General features: G+C 40.6%; 2 protein-coding genes across 2 annotated transcripts in view; one reads left to right on the forward strand and one right to left on the reverse strand.

Moving 5' to 3' along the window:
- Nucleotides 1-26448, forward strand: part of NCBP1 (nuclear cap binding protein subunit 1) — a 278082-nt gene that overhangs the window by 220105 nt on the left and 31529 nt on the right. The window lies entirely within an intron of this gene.
- On the reverse strand, nt 7678-25213 carry TSTD2 (thiosulfate sulfurtransferase like domain containing 2). The gene is made up of 9 exons (XM_075280363.1): nt 24866-25213; nt 22782-23101; nt 21772-21880; nt 19419-19541; nt 17899-18004; nt 16695-16810; nt 15643-15801; nt 11912-12050; nt 7678-8649 (listed from the first exon to the last, which is right to left on the reverse strand). The coding sequence occupies exons 1-9, from the start codon at nt 25046-25048 to the stop codon at nt 8423-8425; spliced, it is 1482 nt and encodes a 493-aa protein (XP_075136464.1). The 5' UTR covers nt 25049-25213; the 3' UTR covers nt 7678-8422.

Consider the following 26448-nt stretch of genomic DNA (forward strand, 5'->3'; position numbering starts at 1 on the left):
CTTCCAGTTACCTTTTTTTTTTTTTTTTTATGTACATTGTGAGCACCACACAGAGCTCACAATGTACATTTTTTTCCCCTATCAGTATGTCTTTTGGAATATGAGATGGAAATCCATGCAAACACGGGGAGAGCATGCAAACTCCTTGCAGATGGTTTTATGCCCTTGGTGGGATTTGAACACCGGGGCTCCAGCGCTGCAATGCTAACCACTGAGCCACCGTGTGGTCCCCCAGTTACCATTTTTCACAGGTCCTATTTATCATTAAAGCAGGATCATTACCACTTTTCCTTTGTACCAGTAATAGTAAATGTTCTCAGTAAGGCTGTATTCACACTGAGTAACGCTGGCGGTTTTTGTGCTTATTTTTGCACATAGCGCCGTGTATACGCCGGGTAACGCCACCGCAAAAAGCGCGGCGTTAACGCGGCGTACATGCCGCGTCTTTTAATAAAAGATACTGAGCATGTTTTGCTATTTATAAAAACAAATAAATTGTCTGCTGTGTTTAACATGTATGAAAGCCTCAATCTCCTTTTATTATACAGTAAACTGTATAACTGTGTCTGTTTGTATCTTTCACATTACTGATTAGTTATTAGGAAAAATGTCTTTGGATTATTTATGACAACACATATTCCATAATCAGCACAAATCTTTAAGGGGTTATCCACTTTCTATTACTGATGGACTAGCCCAGCTGTCATCCCCTGCAGATCAGCTGTAACAGGACAGTCCGGTAATGTTTACATGTCGGGACTCATGCAGCTCATTTGTCGTTCAAAGTTTAAAGAGGTTGTCCAACTCTTAATTTTATTAGTTAATACTGCTGCCTGGAAACATAACAAACTAGCACTCAGCTGCCCCCAGACCCTGCTTCCAGTGATGGCAGATCCATTCATCTGTAAACTGATCCCTTAGCTGATGTCATCAGTGATGTGCCATTTGTGCAAGGTGATCGATGCAGCCAATGAAAACAAGCATGTATGAAGTCTTCTCAATGACCTCTCAGCAGTTCTTCCAATGTAAATGGTGCCTGTAGGGCATTGTTTACAATCAGAACCATAAACAGTATATGATTTATACCAACATTTTAAAAAGTAAACATATAGACCACATATCCCAATATTATACATTGATCTATGCTTCTCAGCAAAATCTACAGGTTCTTAGTATAGCTCAAGGTGTATTAGCCCACTATCCACTTCACAACAGCCTCTGTATAGTGGCTCCCTGTTCTACTGGGTGCAGCAAAATTGCAACGCACCACATACTCCCTGCTGTCAGACTAAACCCTCATCCACATCAGCGTTTGAATTCCGTCCAGGAGGCCCCCCCTGAACGGAATACCAAACGCAAGTGCAAAGCGCTGTGCTGTAAAACTGCATGGACCCCATAGACTATAATGAGGTCTGTGTGCTTGCCGCCAGATTTCCGCAGGGATCGTGCAGACGGGAAAGTAGTTCACCATCTACTTTCCTGTCCGCATGATTAGTGTGGGCAGCGTGCAGCAAGCACACGGACCCCATTATAGTGTATGGGGTCCGTGTGCTTTTACAGCACAGCATTTGCAATTGCGTTTGTATTCCATTCGGGGGGTCCCCATGTGGACTCTCCCCGGACGGAATACAAAAGCAGATGTGAACGAGGGGTAAGCCCCCAAAATGTCATGACAAGTCTGTCCTTTCATTTTTGTCTTTTCCCTTGGTGCCAACACTCCTCCCATTCAACCCAGCTGTTTTTGATTAGCAGCAAAATGCATAAGGGATCCACCTACTAGTTCTCAGTCCTCTGACGGAGACCATTTGGTAAGCAGAACTTTGTGGGATCTGTTCACGTGCTGCGGTTCTGCATGATCGGCTACTATTGATGTGCTGATGTGGCTCAGATCCTGGGGCCTTAGCCAGCACAGCAGCAGGTGCTCTTGGGGCTGCCTGGTTGCTCCTCTTGTGGGAGCTGAGCTGCGGTAGTTGTGATTGAGGGTGCTGCACCCAATAGAGTAGGGACCCACTATACAAAAATCACTGTGAAGTGGTCAGTAGGCTTATAAATTTAGATCAAAATGTATACTAAGAACCTTGTATTTAGTTTTAGCGATTTTTAGAAGCATAATATTAGTGTATACTATTGGGATGTTGGGTCCATGTCTTTCTTTTTTTTCTCTAAAACGTCAGTATATGATTTATGCATACAATAACATAACATTGTGTCTTCAGAGCTTTTGAAGAATCTTGATCTGTATGCACAAAAGATATCTGTCTAAGACCACACACAAAAGCATACCTGGAACAGATTACCAAAGTGAAATTATGTTTTCATTAGAGCTGCTGCCACTGAAACCTGTAAATGGTAGTTAGTGTAAATACCAAAAAAGATTAAAGAGGACCTTTCACCATATCTGGGCACAGGCAGTGTTATATACTGCCAGAAAGCTGACAGTGCGCTGAATTCAGCGCACTGTCGGCTTTCCCGATCCGTGCCCGGTGTAAAGCGCTATCGGTCCCGGTACCGTAGCGCTTTACAGTCAGAAGGGCGTTTCTGACCATTAGCCAGAGACGTCCTTCTGCCTCGCGGCGCCAATCGCGCTGTGCTGTGGAGCGGGGAGGAACGCCCCCTCCTCTCCTGATAATACTCGTCTACGGACAAGCTGTGTGAGCAGAGGGAGGGGGCGTTCCTCCCCGCTCCACAGCACAGCGCGATTGGCGCCGCGAGGCAGAAGGACGTCTCTGGCTAATGGTCAGAAACGCCCTTCTGACCATAGAAGAGCTACGGTACCGGGCCGTAAGCTCTTCACACCGGGCACAGATCGGGAAAGCCGACAGTGCGCTGAATTCAGTGCACTGTCAGCTTTCTGGCAGTATATAGAACTGCCTGTGCCCGGATATGGTGAAAAGTCCTCTTTAAGGACTCCGAGCAGTATGGTTGCATAAAAACGTAACTCCCGTCCTCTCCTTCACGAATTTGAGCACAAGTCTACATCTGCATGTGCGATGGGGAGGAAACTCCCGCTGAAAAAGCCCTTAGGCTCCTTACCACCTCTGCGGACAGGCACTGAAGCCATGCTTGCAACTCAGCTTCTAATCTGCCACGACTCCCGCTGCTCCTGAGTTCCAGCAGTCAGACACATGGCACCATCTTTGCAGGACCTTTCTAAGAAGTCTCAGATGAGCACTGTGGCCCCTCACTCTCATCTACTGACTTTCTCTCCTGGATCCCCTCCTGGCATTGTACCAGATAGGCTTTCCCCTCTCATGCAACATCCTCAGGCCTGTGCCTGCCCAACCTAGCCCCTGTCTTCACTCCAGCCCCAATTTGGAGCACTCTTCGCTTCCTCCATCTTCTTCACTAGCCCAGCCTTCAGCTTTACCTCCAATAACTGGAACTTCTGGACTGTTTGCTACCCTTTCCTCTGGTCCAGAGCTGCTGCTGGAGGTGGTGAAGAACCCAAGGCATACATTATCATCAGGTCCCACACCAGCTCCGGGCCTTCCATTTCCAACCTGCCTGACCCTTTCTTTCAGTGGTAACGCATTCTGTCTCAACTCCCTACTAAGCAGGACTATAAGGATCTGGTGGATGAGGTGAAACAGACCTGGAAAAATGAGATAGCTGCAGTGTGATTGGACCTATGCCAACTTTCTGAGCATGTGGATATTCTTGAAACCACTCACCACCACCAGGCATTTTATCACCCACTTGAAAGATGTTTCCTCCTATCACTCTATGGCTCTCATAGACACTGTTGCAGGCAGATGATCGCTCTCTATGGCATCTCCAGACTATGTCATGTCTGGAGACGCCGTGGAGAGCAATCTGCTGCCTGAAACATCCTTCAGCATGATCAGTTTGCCAGTAGGTCAGTAATGGTGTGGGGTGGCAATTCTTTGGAGGGCCGCACATTCCTCCATGTGCTCGCCAGAGGTAGCCTGACTGACATTAGGTACTAAGATGAGATCCTCAGAACCCTTGTGAGACCATATGCTGGTGCGGTTGGCCCTGGGTATCTCCTAATGCAGGACAATGCCAGACCTCATGTGGCTGGAGTGTGTCAGCAGTTCCTGCAAGATGAAGGCATTGAAGCTATAGACTGGCCCACCCGTTCCCCAGGCCTGAATCCGATTGAGCACATCTGGGGCATCATGTCTCACTACATCCACCGTCACATTGCACCACAGACTGTCCAGGAGTTGGCAGATGCTTTAGTCCAGGTCTGGGAGGAGACCATCTGCAACCTCATCAGGAACATGCCTAGAAGTTGTAGGGAGGTCATACAGGCACGTGGAGCCCACACACACTACTGAGCCTCATTTTGACATGTTTTATGGACATTACATCAAAGTTGGTTCAGCCTGTAGTGTGTTTTTTTACTTTAATTTTAGGGGGGGAGGGACTCCAAATCTAGGCCTCCATTGGTTAATAAATTTGATTTCCATTGATGATTTTTGTGTGATTTTGTTGTCATCACATTCAACTTTGTACAAAACAAAGTATTCAATGACAATATTTCATTCATTCAGATCTAGGATGTGTTATTTGAGTGTTCCCTTTATTTTTTTGAGCAGTGTATGTGACACTGACAACTATTCCAAAAATGAAGTATACAGGTGGCAAAATCAGGATTGGATCAGATTCTATTCTACACATACTAGTGCAACTCAAAAAAATTGAATATCTTGAAAAAGTTATGAACTGTTGCTCAGTGGTCAAAGGTGTTTTCAGATGAAAGTAAATTTTGCATTTCATTTGGAAATCAAGACCCCAGATTCTGGAGTAAGAGTGGAGAGGCTGTACACAAAATCCAAGCTGCTTGAGATCTAGTGTGAAGTTTCCACAATTAGTAATGGTTTGGGGAGCCATGTCATTTGCTGGTGTAGGTCCACTGTGTTTTATCAAGACCAAAGTCAGTGCAGCCGTCTACCAAAAAATTCTAGAGCACTTCATGCTTCCCTCTGCCGACAAGCTTTTTAGAGATTAAATTTTCATTTTCCAACAGGACTTGGCACCTGTCCACACTGCCAAAAGTACCAAGACCTGGTTTAAAAATCACAGTATCACTGAGCTTGATTGGCCAGCAAACTCGCCTGACCTTAACCCCATAGAGAATCTATGAGATATTGTCAAGAGGAAGATGAGACACCAGACCCAACAATGCAGACAAGCTGAAGGCTACTATCCTACAACCTGGGCTTCAATAACACCTCTGCAGTGCCACTTATTGAGATGCACTAGTAGATCCCTTCATGATCTATCAGCAGGATCTAGCAATGCCCTTTCCATCAGATCATGAGATCAATGTCACCAAGGATGGTCACATTAGATGAAAACCTACAGGGAAGGGAAGAAAAATGCACAGCAGCCACCAGACGAGTAACCACAAGATCCCAGGTATGTGCAATAGGGTAGATGCAGCCGGTTTCCGAATCTAGGAAAGATGTGTTATGAGCTCGGAGAACACAGGATACAGACCACTGAGATTCTGTATTGAAAGTGTTCTCCAAGCTTGTAACACATCCTGCTGCATCTACCCTGGGCATTCCCCCAACAGCAACCTGGTTATGAACATTTCCTCTGTCAATCTTACATCCACACAGATAAACTTACTCAGCAGAGGCCTCTACTTTTGCCCAACTTCTCACTTAGATACATTTAGCCTTGAGAAAGACTTAAAAAGGTTTTGCGGACAAATCAGACTTATGACTCATTTCTCTCAGTCATCTATTAACCTATTAGATACCACATTGCCTATTTTCTCTAGAACCTTGGCCTCCATACATGGAGCCACTGTAACCCCCTCAAGATACTATCATCCAGTCGAGAAATTCAAATCTCTTGTTGTTACATTGTCAAACTGAGAAAGCTAATACAAAGAGGGAAATTGAGGTATGATCAAATAAAATCTCACGCACACAGAGACTGGACATCCAATCTCTTTGTGAGGATAACAACTTAAATATTAATCCAGCTGTCAAAGGTGGAGCCATAGTGGTGATGAATAAGAGCAACTAGCTCAAAGAGATCAATTCACAACTAAAGTATACTATCACATATGTTCCCCTCCTTTCAGACTCAACCCCCCAGATTACATAAAAATTACAGGACATAAACTGATACAAGTCGATAGGTATTAGACACCAAAGCCTTCTTAACATCCAGGGAGACCAACTGTGGCTTCCACTGAATCCATCTTTTCTCCTGTGTCACAATTTCTTGAGAAAATCTACACTCCATTAGTTAAAAATCGCTAAGTCATTTCTCCAATTTTTAGGCATTATCCAGTCCTCATCCCCCATAGACCCTGATAGTATACTGGTATCTTGAGATGTTAACAGTCTTTACACCACATTTCAGAAAGGTTTAGGAGCAGTTGAGAAATTTCTACATAGCCAAAACTCTGACATTGAAGCTCCGGGAGGTGGTTCTCAGAGAATTCTTCACTCAGAGTTGATCCCCAGAGTGAACGAAGCCAATCTGCAAAATGTTGGCACAAATACATAGCTGATTTCATTTGCATACGAGAGGGATTCTGTGGGTCCCCGAACTCTTGAACACAATTTTTTCCAGAATTACATATTGCTATACATGCAGACTACAATATGAACTTTTTGGACACCTTGGTTATAACAAATTCTAATGATGATCTATCAGTGAAACTGTACTCTAAACACACAGATCTATCTTTATTCTAAGGATAGATCATCAATAAAAATAAGCTAGAAAACTCCTGAAGACTGTGGCCCCATGGGGCCAAACGCTGTAGAAAAGAAACAAAGTGTTTTACAGTTCCTAGTGAATCCCATCCACACCTTGCGAAAAAATACATGCAGAGACACACTGCGATTTCAAAAACCATTGCAGTTTTAGAAATGGCAGCGTGTCAATTATGCCTACAAAAATGTTGGCGGTTTCTCTATGGGTATAATGGAAGCAGAAAGTCTGCAGAGGAAACCTCTTCGGCACTCATGTGAAAATCACTGTAGGAAAAACTACGATGCTTTATCGCTTTATGGTTTTTTCTGCAGCAATTTTTTGCTGCGGCCCATTACTAGCCTTAATAAAGCCCAAGTGCCATCTTAATTTAATTAATTACCCCCTTATATTATGCTGATTCCTCCTGACTAGTGATGAGCGAGTAGTATTCCAAGAAGCAGATATCTTCTGTCTATGGTCTCGGGCTTGCGATTTACGAGACAGTTAGTTTGTGAATGTTTTTGAACTAGATCGGTGTCTTCAAACACCGATCTAGTTAGAAGTAAAGCATGTACTAATGGCGGCCCTGGGGTGGGCCCCACAAGGATACGCCACTGCCTAGAGAACTAAAACCGATTTGTGTTTTTGTTACCGTTAGGACATCCAGGAAACACAGTATATCTATATGGAAAATGTTTTTGGTTATGTATGCTACTGTTTTCTTAGTTAAAACAATGTTATGGTGGGAAAATTAAAAACTAAAAACAAGCATACATTTTGTTAGAATTAGATAGACACTTCACTTGCTTATGACAATAATTAACATATATCTAATAGTTTGTGGTCATAATTCTCTCACCTATTGTACCAACAATAATAAAACTCTTTCTAACCATAGTCCTTCCATATATGCACATTACAGCATTGTATATAGTAAAAATTAAGCGAATGTCCACACACATACACAATCCAGGCTTTATTGTTTGCATGGCATGGTTTCTTCAGTTACAGTTCAGATTACATAGAATGACCTATGTTATGAAGGAAGGTTGTGTGGTATGTCGCTGTCGCATATCTTTATGTAAAGTAAAGACAGGCATATTCCAGCTTCAGAACTTTTACCACCTCTAGTATTTGCTGGTGAAAGTAAAAGGCCATGTTTCAAGCTGTCATCGGTTTCACTCCGTAACTTTTCTTTTTTTGCCTGGTCTCATGGGATCCTATGAAGAATTGCAGGAATGACTTCCTTCCTTTTTTGGTAAAACTAAATAATAAACTGATGCTATCATTATATTCGTACATATTATATGCAGTCCTGAGAACAAGAGGCACCAATCTGTTATTATAGAACTAATCTGCCTACATATTTTATGGATTTCTACAGCTCTTCCGTTGTGTTTTATTTTAATCCTTACAGATGATTAGAAACCTGATCGTATTATCTGTTTATGGCTTATTAAACGTATTAAATAGGATAGCTTTGTATATTTTACATTGACAGAAATTGTGCAAACTTGTAAAAGCACTTATGTTTATTCTTCACGCCCACAGTGCTTACACCAACTATTTATCTCCATTTCCTTAGGTTTCAAAAAGGCATTTATGCAATAAAGAATCACTTACCAAAGCTGCAGCAGATTGAGAAATTTGCTCCTGCAGCTTTCTAACTTTGGCTGGCATTTCATTTTTGTACAAAACATTGCCCTGGAAATCTGGTAGTAAAATACGACTCTAGCTAAACCTTTTCAATTGGGATTCTGGGTCTCTTTTCTGTACATTCACATTCTTCTTTGTATTGTTGGCACAAGTCAGTCTGTGGCTGGAGCCCTTTCTGTTGACAGGTAGGACAGCATGCAGTAAGGCCTCCATTATGACACTTCAAGCAGGTCAGGACCAGCTGGCAGCACCGAGGGGTTGAACATAAATTGTACTTGTCCCATGCAGTGCCACAGTAGCGACAGGCTAAATAAACAATTGGACAAAAAAGATTCAATCTTAGTAACAAAGGCCATACAAATATAATACAAGCTTCAGCTCTGTTTTACGGGGATATTCCCAATTCCAAATGTCACAGACCCCAAGTACTGCACCAATTTGTAGAACAGGGTTTCAGAAACCCACGGGTCCTTCTCCACCCATTCTCCACATACATATGGTGACACAAAGGTGTAACATGCAGCTCCTCGGCCCAATGCAAAATCTCTCCCAGGCACCCCAAACTATAATGTATCAATTATAGTATTGGTCTCTTCACATTGGGAAAAGGCATCTTATGGGTTCCCAAAAGCTTTTGGGCCCAGGTGAAACTACACCCTCTGCACCCCCTCAAGTTATGCCCCTGGTTGTACAGGAGGAACAACATATATACAGACATCTATGCCATGTATAAATTGGAAATACCGCTTTATAAAATATGTTTAAAAAAATTGAGCAATGACTGAAATACCATCAATTTACTTAAAAGAAAATTATAATTTTAGGAAATTCTCTAGAACAATGATTCTCATTAAAAAAAAAATCAATATACAGTGCTTGCTGAAACTAGCCAGGACTGGGTCTTAGCATAGTTATGATTCCCCCCACCCCAACTCTTGTTAGAATTTACCACCTAACTTAAGTCTATGGCGTTTGTCTGCCAGTTCAGATTCACACTCAAAAAACACTCAATAGATTGTATTTTAACCTAACGGATCCTGAGAGATAAAATGGAATTAGATCTGACAGCCACCTATCTCCCACTGTCTACTGAATTACACTTGCCCAGTATATGTGAATGAATGACAGTGTTGCTTTTCCATTAAATATATGAACGGGGCATGGCTCAGCAACAGCACTATGAAGACATGCTGACCAAGAGCTCAGCTATCAGTGCCATACTACTAGAACCCTTAGTTTCCAGCTCTCAGGATATGCCCAAAAAGATCACTATAAGTGATAACTGCCCTCCCTGTACAACGGGAAGACCACCTCTCAGCCACTAAATATCGCCAGATATCTCAACTTCTGCATCCTCCTCAGACACAGAAGAAATGGCTTTGTCTTCACCATCCACAGCATCTTCACCCACTAACCTCTCTACATTGATGAACATGGCCCTTCTTCTACCAATGACCCCGAGACACCCTCTGCTCCTGTCTAAAAGACCTGCTACTCTGGAGGCCCAGTCCCACAAGTCGCCATGTTGAGAAGAACGCATGGCCTGATTCAAGATTCAGCTCCTAAGAGATTTTATACAAGTTCTCCATACAAAAGAAGACCTAGACACAGTAATTTCTCAACTGGAACAAGTCCATAATCAGGTCCTTAAGTCAGTTAGAGTGGAGAATACAAAACTTCCTGGCCTTGCAAATGATCAAACGGTCTCTTAATTGGAAAACAAAGTCTATTTACTAGAAATGGTGTTAACTTGTTTACTGTCCCAGCTACAGGCCCTTATACTCCAGCTAAATGTCCCCATGCCTTATGCCTTTCCCTCTAGTCTTTTCTTTGGACCAGAGGGAAGAGAGAATGACCAAACTGCACCCGTGGTACCAAATGCTTGACCTATTGTTTTTTGTGTCCCTTACCTCAAATATTATTGAGGTTAATTTAGCTCATGTTATTTCCTTTTGCTGTCTTCAGCCACTCCTTTCTTTTTCCCTTCCATCCTTCTCTAGACTACTATCTGTTGTTGTTGTCTGTATACTGAAGCAGTTGAAGACACTGTAATTAATCTCCTTAGGTTATAGAAACCATACAGAAGGAGCTGTTGATGGGTACGGGGGATTTATTTTGCTGAACATAATACTTTTGTGTTGTCACTATTGCAATTCATTCTTACTCACAATTTCTTCCTTTTTAATGGATGGTTAAGGGGGATAGCTACAAGGAGCCCTTGTGCTTCCACTTATGCCAATCTCTTCCTGGGCTGGTGGGAGGATCATATGTTTATTTCCATTTCAAGAAAATACATAGATTAGATGTACTCTATCCTGGTATTGGTATATAGATGACATCTTTATTCTATGTGCCATCTCTCAATTATAATAAGTTTTGCTTACGGTTCACATTGGAGGTTAAAGAGCAGTCCATCTCATTCCTTAACCCTAAACTGAAGAAACCTACCTCTCACCCCATCTATTGAAAACCTTTAACTCTATTATCTGTGACTTGACATTATGTTAAAGATTCCCTTAGCACCCACATCACAGTAATCCCCAAACCCAGCAAAGACCACACGCTTTGTCCTAAATATCATCCTATTTGAATTCTAAATATGGACATTAAGTTAATCGCCAAGATTCTTTTTACCTGCCTGACACCCATGATTTCTCCCTGTTGGAAACAGATGGAAACTCCTTCCCTGGCCTTCTAGATTCTCTAGGTCCATGAATGCAGATGGAAAATCTTACATCCTCAATTACTCATATAAGCAATTCTACAAAACTTGGTATTGTGGGATGGACTTCCAGGCCTCCAGTGACTACCTAATGCTTCTTGAGACTGCTACCTCATAATCAGTGTCCCCTCTGGTGAGTAGTCCCATAGACACAATTCCACTCCCTTTCCTCAGCCTGAATTGATTATACCCTCTTCCTTCCTTTGGTGGTCAGAACTGCATGTGGTTTGTATAGTTGTCTTTTTTATTAGCCTCTCTCTGCCTTCATTCCCCTTACCCAGCATCTTCGCTCCCTTCTTATAAGTATCCAATCACTACTTTCTTCCTTCTCTTCCCTTCCTTCCTATTGTATTGCCCTCCTCCTTCCTTACCGTCACTCTTCTCCCCATTCCCTCTATATAAGACCCATTTGGTCTTGGCTGATTTATGACTGTATACCACCTTATATGTTTTTTTTTAAATTTTGAATAAAGAATTAAAAAAAAAAATTCCAAAATCGATATAGCTGTATATCGACTACTTGAAAATAACATTTTAAAGAATGAACAATTTCATCTCCACTGACCAGATATTGAATTTTATCCATATGCCATAAATGTTTATCTTAAAAAAGGCTATTTTATTTACAGTTCTGTATCAATTCCATAAATGCTACGTGTGCTGTCCTTAAAGGGAACCTGTCAGCACGATACAACCCTCCAAACCACCATTAGTATCTCATGTGTTCCCTATAATGCCTGAATACTGCCTCCATCCTTTGAGATTTTAATTTGCTTGCTTGCTGGTTTAGTGTTCCCAAATCACCTCACAGATTCCCTTTAGAGTCTACCAGAAATCAGTACTTACTAGATATAATGTCATCATTAGAAGATATTGTAAAGCGTCCATCAAACACAAACAGCTTCCCTCTGAAAAATCCATCTGGGAATTGTTCTAGGTATTTATGAATACCTCCTTTAAGTTGGTATACTTCTTTGCACACAGCCTATTAAAGAAATAAAAAATAAAATGAAACCTGTCCATAAAACTAAGCCAGTTGTATATGGCACCATTATTAGAAAACAAAACAAAAAACTACAAGATCCACAGGCACCTCTTTATATTCCAAAACAGCATGGCAAACAAGTAATTGTAAAATTATAAGAGTACCATTATTAATGTTCAATATTCTCATCAGTCATAGGATGAGAGCAGTGGACATTTACTGAAAAATGCAGATAGCGCTCCTTTTCTGACATAAGGATGCATGCAGGACTTTTTCTTCCATTACAAAAGCAAACAAACGTGACAGAAGACAGCTTACATCATATTGTTTACATTATGTCAATGGGAATATCTTCTGTCTGCGTCCATTGCTCTTTCGCTGTGGTTAAAGTAGTTTGAACGTCCCCTTAGAATCACTGGTTTACCTGCAGCCATGATATCGCTTATAAAGGAAATTTCCCACCTACCTTCCTTAGAGCACCATCAGCAGGATACAGGTGCAGTTTTGATTCTATGACTAGAGTCTACATAAGGTTAGCCAACCAATGAAAGCCAACACTCAAGTGATACGGAGTAAAGAATCTCTAGTATGCCTCTCAACATACTCATAGGGTGCCTTTTTAACACATTAAGCACGCAGGGTAGCTTGTACGCTAATGTTCGGTGGCTTTTTTCATATTTTCCCTCTGTGAGGAACAGAATGTCTGTGTGCAGGCAGACATTGGTTCATTCAGCCATCTTGATCGTACACTCCATGTTTACCCTTTGTATAAACTTTCTTGGCACGTAGAGATAGGATTTTCTGAAAATATTGATGACTGCAGTTTCTCATCAGACTATCCTGTTATAAGTCCTTGAGAATGTTCTCTACATTCCCATACTGCCCACATATGGGAAGACAAGGTGATAAGAGCTATTAAAATGTTATGTGAAACATTCTCAAGGACTATTGGCTATAATAAGTAGAATGATGTAATGCGGTCAGGTGCTCAAGATGGCGGACACGGATATTCATGTGTTAAACCACCATGGGTGCATGTGCTCGTCATATGTAAACACCCATTTTATTCTCTGACCAAATATAATACATATTTTTTATGTGATGTATTTTGTGACGCTTAAGTTGGCATAAAGCCATTATTTTCCTTGATAATTTTCCTTGATAATCTTTATCCTTGCTTGCAATAAACTGAGATCTACGTTGGAACAGAACCGGGTGTCTATGTCTCTGTACATCTCCCGAGCGCTCAATACTTCACCACACCTTCCATTAATTTGGCACCTCACGGCATACCCTGAGATTGGAATAGTTGGGGTATTCACCCGACACCCTCCCTGTCTTCTAAAATTCATAACTTTTTAGTCGACATACCTATGTGAGGGCTTATCTTTTGCATAACAAATTGTACTTTTATTTACCGCCATGTTGAGGTACATGCAATGTTTTGATTACCGTAGCTTTTCTTAATGTTTTTGGGGCTTCATGTGAAATAACACACAATTCTATCATAATTGTTTGCATTTGTTTTTACAGGGTTCACTCTGCATTAAAAACGACATGGCAGCTTTGTCAGGTAGACCATTACAATTACGGCAATACCATATTTATATTGATTTTTATTAGTTTTACCACTTTTACAAATAAAATGCCCCTTTTTGAAAATGAAAGACTTTCCTGGGGTCACCATATTCTGACGCCTATAACTTTTTAAAAAAATTCTATTGGTGATGGGGATATGTCAGGGTTCTTTATTTGTAGGCAAGTTGTACTTTTTACATGTCCCACAAGATGACTTGAAGCTGGGATCTCAGATCACCAGTGCAATGTCCTGCAATACATAGTATTGCAAAACATCGCACATTAGTTTGTATAGGAACTGTGCATAATCAGTCAGGAGGCTGTGGCCCGGTCTTCTGGGTACAATGGCAACCCCTCAGAACCCACGATCTTATCATGACATCAGTGGGCTCAATGTGTTTTAGCCACACTGGTGAACCCAGGGCACATCACATCAGAAAAGAGGTTGGAAGAGTCTGCAGTGAAGACTGGACAAAGGGTATGTTCACACAGAGTTTTTTGCAGGCTGAAAAAATCTGCTTCAGATATTAGGTAAGTTTTTTGATGTGTTTTTTGTTGCAGATTTTTGCTCCAGCACAATGTATGGACCTGGAAACTTCCGTTTAAAAAAATAATTGCAGTTTTTGATGCGTTTTTCTTGCAGAACCCCAAAAGTACTGCTCCAAACCCCAAACTACATCCTTCAAGGAATTTCTCAAGGGGTATTATCATTTTGAGCCTATGATTGCTTCCCAAAAATTAACATACAAAGTGAAAAATGGCATTTTTAAAAGAAATATTCTATTTCAGTGGCAAATATGAAGTGCCCACTTTGTGTCATCAGAGACATGCATTCCTATTGCTATCAAGTGGGCTATCCCGGGTACAATAGAGTTATATATGTGGGTGTAAACTGCTGCTTGGGCACACATCAGGCCTTAGAAGGGAAGGAGAAATGAGCTTCTTATGCCTGGTTCATATCTGCGTTCGGTTTTCCGTTCGGGGAGTCCGCTTGGGGACCATTCGAACGGAACACTATGCGCATAGAAAAGTGGGTACCTGGAAAAACACGTGGACCCCATAAACCATAAAGGGGTCTGTGTGGTTTCCATTCGAATTCCAAACGAAACATGCAGAGAGAAAACTGCTACTTGCAGGATTCGCCAAACCCAAAATTATTAGAAAGTCTAGGTATGGGATTATTTTTTTATAGGGGCCAATCTCAGTCATTATAATGTGTGGAGGGCCCACTATGAGACCTTATACTGTGTGGAGGGATCACGAAGGGACAGTATACTGAATTTAGGGGTCGCTATAAGACATCATACTGTGTGGAGGATCCACTGTGGATCATTATACTGCGTGGAGGGGCTGCTCTGGGACATTATTTTGACACAGGGATCTTTGGCATGAATGTGGGTAGAAAGCAGGGAGGCTGCACTTTCTAAACAGTCCCATGGTACCATTAATCTACCCCTTTGGTAAGTAATGAATGTAGTTTACCCCTCACTCTTTATTTTAAAGGTGGAGATCATAATATAACATGTAGGGACACTATGGGATCCAATACATAATAGTTTACAAAGGCTCTAAATGAATCCTTATTTTATTAACATATATAAGTAATCACTGCTATGGGGTTACTCAGTTGGGATATTTTCTCACTAGGGGATACTTTGCTTGCTTGGGAAGGCTGAGAACCACTGTGCTAAACCTCAGTAAAATACTCTCCACTATGTGTGTACTTGTAGCAGGGGAGAGAGGAGAAGCCCCCTGTGGGCATTTACACTGCCTTTTCACATCCTATTCACATGTTCAATTACATGGAGCAAGTAATGGCCAATTTATTGCCAAAACGCCATCCATTATAGAAGGATGAACAATCATTTGTATAATAGACTACACATAGTTTACTAACAGTAGCTATCATACAAATATTTCAAAACAAAATCAGCTCGTTTTCACATGACTATGAAACATAAATAGTGGGATAAAAACTAAAATTAGGAAGAATTTAAGAAAATCATCACGTCACCTTTGACCTGAGATAAGCAGAACCACGTTCACAGCGAATTCCTCCCGTACAGTACATCAGCACAGTTTTATCCTTAAAAATGTCCAGATTTTGATCAACGTAATTTGGGAAGTAGCTAAATTTCCTGATGTCTGGGGCTAGGCAGTTCTGGAACTGTCCCTAAAGAAGAAGACGTAAGTAAATGTAGCATTTAGAATTATGATGGAAAGAGATGTTAAAAAGTTAAAAGAAATTTACATGTACACAGGATCTTAATTCAAATTCTTTTAATGGTTCTTCAAATAAAAGTACATTAATTCATTATTAATGATAAAAGTATTAATCTAATTTATAGGCTCTGCTTATACTGGGTCATAACTTTTTTTTTTTTTTTGTTAGGTTGGGTGGGTTGGGATACATGAAGTATATGTAATTGATAATGAAATAATTTACTGTTTAAGTTCAGGTCTAATGTACAGTTAGGAACCAGATTAATGGATACCTGGAGCAAATAGGGAAAGCTGGGGCTGTCCATCCAAACGAAGGACACTTGAAATGTGTGCAAGTTATGTTCAAGCCTTTTTTAGGCAGAATAAGTTAGTTGTGACTGGTAGTATTTATCCCTGATACCTTTGAACTAAAATTGTATAATTTAAGGGACCCTGCCAGGGCTATAAACCACCCACAAGTTCTTGAGGATCGGTGCTTAGTGTCCCAAATGGCTTACTTCTAACTCTGTCCATGGCTGCGTTTATAAAATACAAACCATTATACTTACCTACAGATAATTCTGATAAGCCTCATTGGACTTGCCCCTGGTCCTACAGGCTACTGAAGTTGGTAAAATACACCTCAGCTTTACTTCATATGCATCCAAACTTTGGCGCATGTGCACTGAAACTGAAGTGTACTACTCCGGCTTTACTAAGAAACTTGTGTAGGCCCCGGGGATAAAGGAGCTGGGTAAGTCTAAAAGTTTTTTCGTTTTTTTTAAATCCTAATCACAAAAAGCATTACCATAGGCATTGTTGGAGAGGGGTACACCAGTAACATTCTAGGGTATAAATACATACTATTTTGCTTTCATAAAAGTTTCGGCAGTCCAATAAAATGGTGTCCGTTTCTTCTTGTGAGGCAGACAAATACTGTTCCACCCTTTTATGGAAATCCTCAGGAGCAAGATGGAGAGCTAAAATAATCAAAAATAAAATGTGAGCAAAAATTTTACAGAAAGCATGCATAAAATATTTTGCAGCCATTACATTGCCATTACATTTTGGGTTATACTAAACAGTTTCTAAATGTCAGTTCATTATTAAATGAAAAAGCTCTAATTTTTAAAACCTTATTTTACAATATAAGTTTATGAGGGGTTTTCTAGCCAAAAAATGAAAAAATGTTTTGTGTTGTTTTTTTTTTTAAAGTCTGTTGGTACTATTTCTGGGTTAATAAATGCACCCATATACCTTTAGCAGTGTTTTGAGCGATTTCTGAGTGTCTGGGAGCTCTTGGCATCTTTCATTTGTTTACATCCAACAATCACACTTGTTCTGCTAGATGTGTACTAAAGATGTGTTCTAAATAATTCAAAACAGCATTTGGGAAGATTGTTAACCCTTTAAGCATTTCACGGTAATTAAAAAACAATATTGAGCTGAAATTTTTACGTTTCATTTTTCTTCAATAATATTTTCATTAAAGAGGTTGTCCAGGATATAATTTTTTTAACATTAGGCCAGGGAAAATGAAGAAAAAAAAACAAAACACCCCACAAACATACTGACCTGTCCCCAGTTTCTCCCAGCTCCGGTCCTGCTGCTCTGTGGTCTTCTTTTGCTGGCTGTGACGTTCTATGTCCCTTTTCTTAGCCCGCCAATTGGCCTCAGTCACATGACCGCTCAGGCCAATCATGGGCCTATGGAAAGGACATTGGATTTTTATGATGTCCCGCTAGGGAACATGACCTAGTATACACTGCAATACACATGCATTACAAAGTGTATTACAGTGGGAGGCTGATGGTGGGGTGTAGTACACTTACCCCATAGATGTCACAATCATGTTTGACCTCAGCTCAGTTTTGCCCAGGGGTCCTGTTGCAGGGTATTAGCTGTCAGTTACAGCCAAACACCCACACACTGAGCGGGCACCCGGTATTGGATGTAATAGTACGTTCAGTTGACTTAAGGCATTAACAGCTACGACGTAGTATTACATCCAATGTCATCGAGGGGTTAAATTTCATAAGAACAAAACAGACTTCTTATAGTCACATACCTGTTTCTTTATAACTAACTTTCTGTGGATCAACACCCATTGGCACAATTTCATGGAAAATCCCAACACGAAGATCAGGAAAACAGAAGGCTCCTCCATCACTTCTCTGCAAAATCCATATAGAAATTATTAATACAACCCCAATTCTAAAAATGTTGAGACCCTGTGTAAAGTTTAAAATAAAATATAGAACACAAATAAGAAATTGAAAGTTAAACAATTTTCTATTTCTTTTTTAAAAATTAATTCATTTAGTTGATGAGTACAAAATATCAAAAGCATTGGGACAGGGCCATGTCTACCTTTGTGTAGAATCCCCTATTCTTTTTACAAAAGTCTATAAATGCCTGGGAAGCGAGGAGACCAATTGGAGTTTTTGGGAGGGGAATATTGTCTCATTCTGGCTTGTGTAAAATTCTAATTGCTCAAAAGTCCTGGCTCTTTTTTTTACCGGATTTTTCGGTCCATGATGTGCCAAATGTTTTCTATTAATGAAAGGTCTAGACTTCAGGAAGGCCAGCTCAGCATCTAGACTATTCTACTACAAAGCTGTGCTGTTGGTATCACAGAAAGAGTAAATCTAAAATATAACTTTTAATGATATTTAAGATAAAAAACAAAAAGAAAAACCCCAAATGTGTAATAAAAAATGTGAGACAAAGTGTGTATCTATATATATGCACCCAGCCTGATGGTATCCGGGTGTACTGATTCACTTCTCTCACACAGTCACCAATGGTCAAAATTTAAATCACCCAATATTGGATGATATATCGTGTATGGGGAGGTGGGGTGTAACCCACTAGCAAACACTTAGTATATGCTTGGCGAGAGCACCAAAACGTCCTCCCCAATTTTGTCAATTCTGGAATATACAGTGTAAAGCACTGCAGTCAAGAGCACACATATGATGTCCAATTGTACAAGGACACACTGTCTATAGTTCTCCAATCAAGCTAGCAATGCTTTGTACTGACGGTGCTGTCTGTCTATTTAACAAACTGGCATTTAACAAACTGGCAAAGCCTAGTGTTTGATATCTGGCATGCCCGCAGACATTACATGCTAATCTATGTCCTCCGGTCCCGTCCTCCTCCGGCGCTTGCGAACGGACTTTGATAAAAAAAAAAAAGACCTGGGCGCATGCGCAGTAGCATGCTGCTTGTACTACGGCTACTGCGCATGCGCCCAGGTCATTTTTTTTTTATCAAAGTCTGTTCGCGAGCGCCGGAGGAAGACGGGACCGGAGGACATTGGAGGAAGAAGAGGCGTGAATGAAGATGAAGACACACCCTGAAAGCCTGCCCAGCGTGCACATTCGGTACTATATACACAAAAGCTGTGTGTGTGTGTGTGTTACTCTAAGCCGGCTTATATACTAATTGTATTAATTTAGACTTCAATATGATGATACTTAGAGCGGATTGCGCTCACAAATGCCAATTAAAACAATTATATGCAAGAGGTAAACTTTCCTTCACTGCCAACTATGACCTAGCAAACTAAATACTGAATCTTACCTTAAAATCTTCAAAGCACATTTGTTTAAACAAAGGGTGTGCGAGCATTGTGTCAATATAAATCTTAGTGGAAACTTTGCTTCCTCCCACTGTTCCATTTATTCCTTCTGAAGCTATGCGAATCTAAAACAGCAAAAAAATAAAACAAAAAAAAAATTAGACTTTGCAAAATAATTATGGTAAAGGATAACCAACCTGGATCTTGTATTGAGTTTTTACAAAAGAATGAAATAGTTATACAAATGTTGGGAGTATCAGACTGTGCGATTACAAAGGACAATTGAAGGCATAACCTAAAATAGTCAGTAGCTCTCCAACATAACAGCAGGACCATTTAGTGGTATTTGAAGGTGAAAGATAACCTGGATCTTCTTTGACGATACACACACAGAAGGGATCTCAACACACAAGACAAACGAGACACTTCTAAGTGATTCATGCACACGGGAAGAACTGTAACATGGTACCCAGAGAAGTTTAAAGTCTATTAGGCATGTGATGCTTTTCCATTGCATGAGCTTTCATAGAGACATACAGACTGTTTTCTGTTTGATTCCATAAGAAAATTGTGCCATGTTCCATCAAATGCAGTATGTATACAGATATTCTATCCTGCTCTCAACTTAGAATTGGATACAATTATATCTAGTCTAGGGCAATGGTCTTCAAGCTAATTAGTATGGACTCCAGACTTACACAGTATCATACTATTAATGAGATGTGTGCTACTGCTGCTGATAGCATTGCCTAGACTTGATACAACTGTATCCACTTAGCTGAGAGCAGGACTATAAACTGCTTCACACTTAGTGTAGTGCCGGTATACTATAATGATATAAGGCTGGATTAACACCAGCACTCAGTATCCATTCAGGAATTCCATCCTCTATTTCGCTTGAAATATGAGGAGAGTAAAGTCCTGCAATCAGGACTTTTCTCTCTGCATTTTTTGAGCAGTTACTGGGCAGACACAGTTATAGTCAATGGCTGTAATGGCGAACCTATGGCACACGTGCCAGAGGGGACACCCAGTGCCCTCTCAGTTGGCACGTGTACCATTACCCCATCCAGGCTCCCTGATCACTAACAGGGAATCCGGGACAGGATTCCCCATTAGCAAGTGAGCACCTCTTTCAGATGTATGTGAAAACGCATTCAACTTAAAACTGTCAGTGTAGATCACAGGTCTGTAGCTTACACAGCATATTATACTGTGTGGGGCCACTGTGGAGCATATTATACTGAGTGGAGCCCAGTATCGCGCATGTTATACTATGTGGGGGCCACTGTGGAGCACATTGTCCTGTCTGGTGGCTACTGTGGAGCATATCGAACTATCTGGGAGCCACTGTGGAACATATTATACTGTGTGGGGGCTCACTGTGGAGCATCTAATACTATGTAGGGGCCACTGTGGAGCAGACTGTACTGCATGAGGGCCACTGTAGAGCAGATTGTAATGTGTGGGGCTTCTGTAGAGCTAACTGTACAGTGTGGGGGCTACTGTGGAGCAGATTGTACTGTGTGGGGCCCCTTCACTATTTATATCACTATTTATATTCATTATCTGTTTTATAGCAGATGTAATATTGGTACAGGCAGAAATAACATTGCATGGCTACTATAAAACAGATCCTGTGCGATGTAAATAGTGAACAATAATTGTACAAAAGTTTACCAAATGCAAATTTCTACCTATCAGTACAAAGCAGTTTGTATTATCGAAAGCTCTATAAAACCCCATTTACACTACCGTATTTTGCGTGTCTATAACTGTCTACAATTGTGGATCTACACAGAATTAAGGTTAAATTGCCGTGTTTGCACTTTGTGATAAATTACTGAGTTTTGGGTTGCAGTTTGGGCACTTGTCTCTGAAGGGTTCGCCATCACTAGCCTATGGGGTCCACGGAAATCTTTTTTAAGCAGAAACCTAAGCACAGGTGTGAACCTAGCGTAAATAGAATTTTTTTAACCTGTGTGTGCAAGTAATCTAAGGCTGGATACACATCTATGCTTGTATTTCCATTTTTCTGTTCCATTATAAGAACAGAAAGAAAAACAATGGCAGTGTTAGATCCATCACAGGACAGACCCAATTGTTATTGGGGCCTAATACAGTTCAGTGACACCATTATTATATTATTCTCTGGCTGGAGCCTCTGCATGTGAAATAGGAGTGGCTTTAAAAGAACAAGGAGCATAAAGGAATTATTTATACTGGTCACTTCTGCTAAAATCACTCCTGGGATTGGCTTAAAAAAAACCTGCAAAATCAACAGCAAAAACAAACAAACAAACAAAAAAAACACATTCTACATGTGGCCTCAGCCTTAAGGTAGAAACTACTTACTTTTCCTGTGAGATGCAGGAGATCACACAAAGTCCTTTGCCAGCCAAGGATCCACTTTGGATCACCTACATCACAGTAGCAGTAATAAAGAAGAACTTCTCCTGGCTCGCTGAAAACAAATAAAGAAATAGCCAGACTTCATTCATTTGAATGGGTTTGTAAGATGTACGGTCGTGAGCGGCGGTGAGCATTTTATGCTCTCCGCCGCGAAACGTTTTTTTTTCAAACCGGACACAGAGTCGGACATGCAGTACTCTGTGTCCAATTTAAAAAACTGGTTTCGTGGCAGAGAGCATAAAACGCTCACCACCGCTCACGGCCGGACCGATCTGACAGGTTTCCGTCTTCTGCATGCAGAAGACGGAAACCACAGAACGGACTGCTGAACGCTAGTGTGAACCTAGCGTCAACTGTGAAATCTGCAGGTTTCTCATTCTTTCCAACACAACAACAGTTTGCAGACATGTCTGTGCAGGCTGTGAGCAGAATCACCCACTTTCTCCTCCATTCACTGTGTGAAGAGAGAAAAGTTTGGCCCCCTATACTCACTCACTCACTAAGCAAGACGGAATAAATTGTAAAAGAAAAAATATATATCCTTGTACCGTGTTAGCCAGTGGATATGAAATGAAAGAAATTTTTGAGAGAAGTCCTCAGTAGTTGATACCTAACACTCCATTTCTCTGTATATATATATGCCTACCTTCAGACATTGTGTTATACCATCCTGATGAAGGGACCTTTATAGTAGTCCCGAAAGCTCGATATGTCATCAAAAAACTTTTTGAGTTAGCCATTAAAAAAGGAATAGATTGTATCTAGGGACAGACTTGCATAGTAAAAAAAAAAATAAATAAATAAATAAATAAACATAAATTAGAAAGGGAGACCCCTAGTGGCAGGAACTTTTGTTTTTCAGACAGAAAATAAAGTGCATTACATTTTGGTTCAGAATCACATGCTCTATGAAATGAGACAGATGTTATCACACTTCCAAAATCTTGACCTACCTGGTTAGCTCTTCTGTCTTGTAACAGCTCATATCTGGCAACCAGTCAGAAATGTTATGACTGCTCCAGGACATTTCAGTTGAGGCATCAGTGTTATCATCAGTGCATGGTAAACTAGTAGTAGAAGCCGTTCCAAGTTCTTCTAAAATCTTTGCTGTTTTTTGTAAAACTTCGGTTGCATGTTGTGCAGCTACATGCTTATGAATAATCCTCAGGTCTTTAAACTCTAATCCGCAGCACTTCCAATTGATAAAACCATCTAGACCAGTCTGAGGTAATGCACTTGTTGATTGTAGTTCTTTAACAAAAAGAGCAAATGCCTGTAAATGAAGAATATTTACTGCAGGGCTAGTCATACACATTTTAGATGATGTTACTATTCAATTGATGGTGGGATAGATAGTATGAATGTTCCAATCATCAACATTAAAGCTGGCCTTACATGCTAGATTCTGGATAGTTTGTATTGGCATTTCATTATGGGATCGATTGCAAGGACTATCCCACCATCAGTATTAACAACTTAATTCTTCCATCACAGGGGCAGTTTAGTTAAAAAAAACGCATCTAGTTTGTGCAAAATTGACTGATGGTCAGCCAAAATCTCAGTCAGGCCCTTATCTTTGGCTGACCAAAATCAGCCATTTCAGTACACTAGAGTTTAACATGTAACATCAGCTTAAATATGGCTATATGTGTTAGATTATAGTCAGCGAAATACACAATTTTTGCCTATAATGACTTAGAAAAACATACATGAACAGTTGTTTGCAATGGATGACTTGTTGACCAAAAATAGATTGTCCATGTAGGAAATTTTCAGTCTAATCAGCCATTTTTACTCAATCAGTAGCCAAAATGCACTTACTACAATTATTTTTCCATTTAACTAAACTGCCCCCTCGTATGGCTAGCTTTATTCATTTCAGTCATCTTTGTATTATCTTCACAAAACAAAAACTGTGTTTTATCATCCTTGTGAATCACAGGTTTAGGGGATCATTCATTGAGAAGGAACATTATAGATCAGTCACTGCTTGACTAGAGAAGGCAGGGACAGTTTATTACTGCCCCTGCTGATCACCGAGTAAGGAGGTCATGTGATCTGTCAGTGTCAGAGTCCTAGAGAATAGAGATGAGCGAACACTATTCGAAACTGCCGTTTCAAATAGCACGCACCCATAGGAATGAATGGACGCAAAGGGTTAAGCGGCTGACCGCCGGCAAAGTCTGCGTGCCGGCCGCTTCCATTCATTCCTATGAGAGCGTGCTATTCGAAACAGCAGTTTCGAATAGTGTTCGCTCATCTCTACTAAAGAACCCAGATCAGCACTACAGTTATTAGGTGACTGCATTCCTCCTATAACTGAGGCTAAATTTATCAGCCAAAAAAGTACTGTTAAAGTGACCCCTAAACGTGTAGTATGACATTTTAGGGAGCAGAATATTACAAAAAAAATAAATTAAAAAAAATTAAAATAATAATAATAATAATAATAATTTAAAAAATACCATACCCGCATCACAGGTCCCAGCCCCATCCCTAGTGACACTGTCAGATACATAAAAACTACCATAATGCAGAGGGAAAACTATTTTAATTTTTTTTTTAGTTGCACATTATTCTATTAAAAACATGTGGAAAATATGTTTCCCTTTTTTTGATTAATATTTACCCAGATATAAAAAAAAAACATACAAAGAATAACACGAACTAGATAAATATTACAGCTCTCAAAATCACATGTACAAAAACACCTGAAAACATAGGCAACATGGTGGCTCAGTGGTTAGAAATGCAGCCTTGCAGCGCTAGAGTCCTGGGTTCAAATCCTGCCAAGGACAACATCTGCAAGGAGATTGTATGTTTGTGTGGGTTTCCTCTGGTTTCCTCCCACACTCCAAGACATACTGATAGGGAATGTAGCCTCGAGCCCTATATGGGACAGTGACTGTCAATGTCTATAAAGTGCTGCAGAATATGCTTATACAAATAAGCATAATTAATAAACGTGTCCAGTTCTGAACCAGGGAAATTGTTGCAGTCCTTACGTGGGTAAAGAAGTACAAATGCAGTCACATACCTTCTTTTTTGCACACACGTACTGCTTTCTTGTATGCACATCTAGTCCTGCCTTTAAGGTGCTCTCTGGTGTGGGTGTTATAGACACATTCAAGTCTACATCAGGAAAATCCAGGTCACAATAGTCCAGCTCCTGACAAGAGTACATCTCTGCTCCATTGCAGCACGAAGAAGAGAAGGACATTTTTCTCAGCAATCTCAAGTAAAAGGTCAATATAAAAATATCTTGTTAAGGCACAAACAGCTCTGAGGACAGAGGATTGGTAGCTTATTATAGTAAAAACTAAATATACAAATGTGTGGCTAGGATTGCACAATGTTAGTATACAAGTTTCAAGTAGTTTCCCTAGCTGCTACAAACACTGGGCTGGACTTTGCCGGTATCACAGCATAGGTGGATGTACCAGCTGCATGCCTACCCTGCCTGCACTAAACTGTGAATGAAAGCATGTTAGCGCCCTCCCCCCAGGAAGTCCAACAGCTTAGGGATCGGAGGCAATTCACATTATTTCTATAGGTTCAGTCTATTTGCACTCAGCATCTCCTTAGCTCATTACACATTGAGGTCTGTGTATCTTGTCACAGGAATAGGTCTCAGCAATGGAGATGGTCTAAGGCCTAGTTGTGCCTAGTAGTTTAATACCATTTCTAGGTAGACCTGTGTTAGGAATTCATTTATATTTCCACTGATAGAAATCATTTTATTTTTCTTTTCAGTATTCAGCTTAAGAGTGGGGCCATACAAGCCTGGACTGCAGGGGGTTAGCTACTGTAAACTCACTGGTAGCTGCTGCACTCTACAGTGACCTGGTCAGCGGGTGAAATGTGCAGCACCTCAATTATTGTTGCAGGTTCCACCCCTGGCTTTCATTCTTTGTAGTGAATGTTGTAGGGGGCTAGCACCAATTTCTGTAGCGAGCCACAGAAAAAAAACAACAACTTGATTTTGTATGTTTTGGGTTGTTTTTGCTGCACTTGTTTATGGTACATTGAAGTACTTCATGCAGAAATTTCCTGATGAAAATTGTAAAGGGTGTTTGCCAAAAGGGGTATTCTAGTAAATACAAGGTACCGTATATACTCGGGTATAAGCCAAATTTTTCAGCACAGTTTTTGTACTGAAAAAGCCCCCCTCAGCTTATCCTCGAGTCAGCAAAAAAAATATTTTTTTTTTAGGGGGGGGGTCTGCAGGGGGTTAGCTACTGTAAACTCACTGGTAGCTGCTGCACTCTACAGTGACCTGGTCAGCGGGTGAAATGTGCAGCACCTCAATTATTGTTGCAGGTTCCACCCCTGGCTTTCATTCTTTGTAGTGAATGTTGTAGGGGGCTAGCACCAATTTCTGCAGCGAGCCACAGAAAAAAAAAAAACAACTTGATTTTGTATGTTTTGGGTTGTTTTTGCTGCACTTGTTTATGGTACATTGAAGTACTTCATGCAGAAATTTCCTGATGAAAATTGTAAAGGGTGTTTGCCAAAAGGGGTATTCTAGTAAATATAAGGTACCGTATATACTCGGGTATAAGCCAAATTTTTCAGCACAGTTTTTGTACTGAAAAAGCCCCCCTCAGCTTATCCTCGAGT

This window comes from Leptodactylus fuscus, chromosome 1, assembly GCF_031893055.1.
Source record: "Leptodactylus fuscus isolate aLepFus1 chromosome 1, aLepFus1.hap2, whole genome shotgun sequence".
In the NCBI taxonomy this organism is placed as follows: domain Eukaryota; kingdom Metazoa; phylum Chordata; class Amphibia; order Anura; family Leptodactylidae; genus Leptodactylus; species Leptodactylus fuscus.

What these genes read in the sequence shown, in the direction of transcription:
- TSTD2 (XM_075280363.1), bottom strand. Translation starts at nt 25,048, where the DNA reads ATGTCCTTCTCTTCTTCGTGCTGCAATGGAGCAGAGATGTACTCTTGT. An exon ending in AAGACAGAAGAGCTAACCAG is followed by an intron (nt 21,881 to 22,781) that starts GTAGGTCAAGAT and finishes ATTTGTTTTCAG; the next exon opens with CGAGCCAGGAGAAGTTCTTC. An exon ending in CTGCTTATCTCAGGTCAAAG is followed by an intron (nt 12,051 to 15,642) that starts GTGACGTGATGA and finishes TTTCTTTAATAG; the next exon opens with GCTGTGTGCAAAGAAGTATA.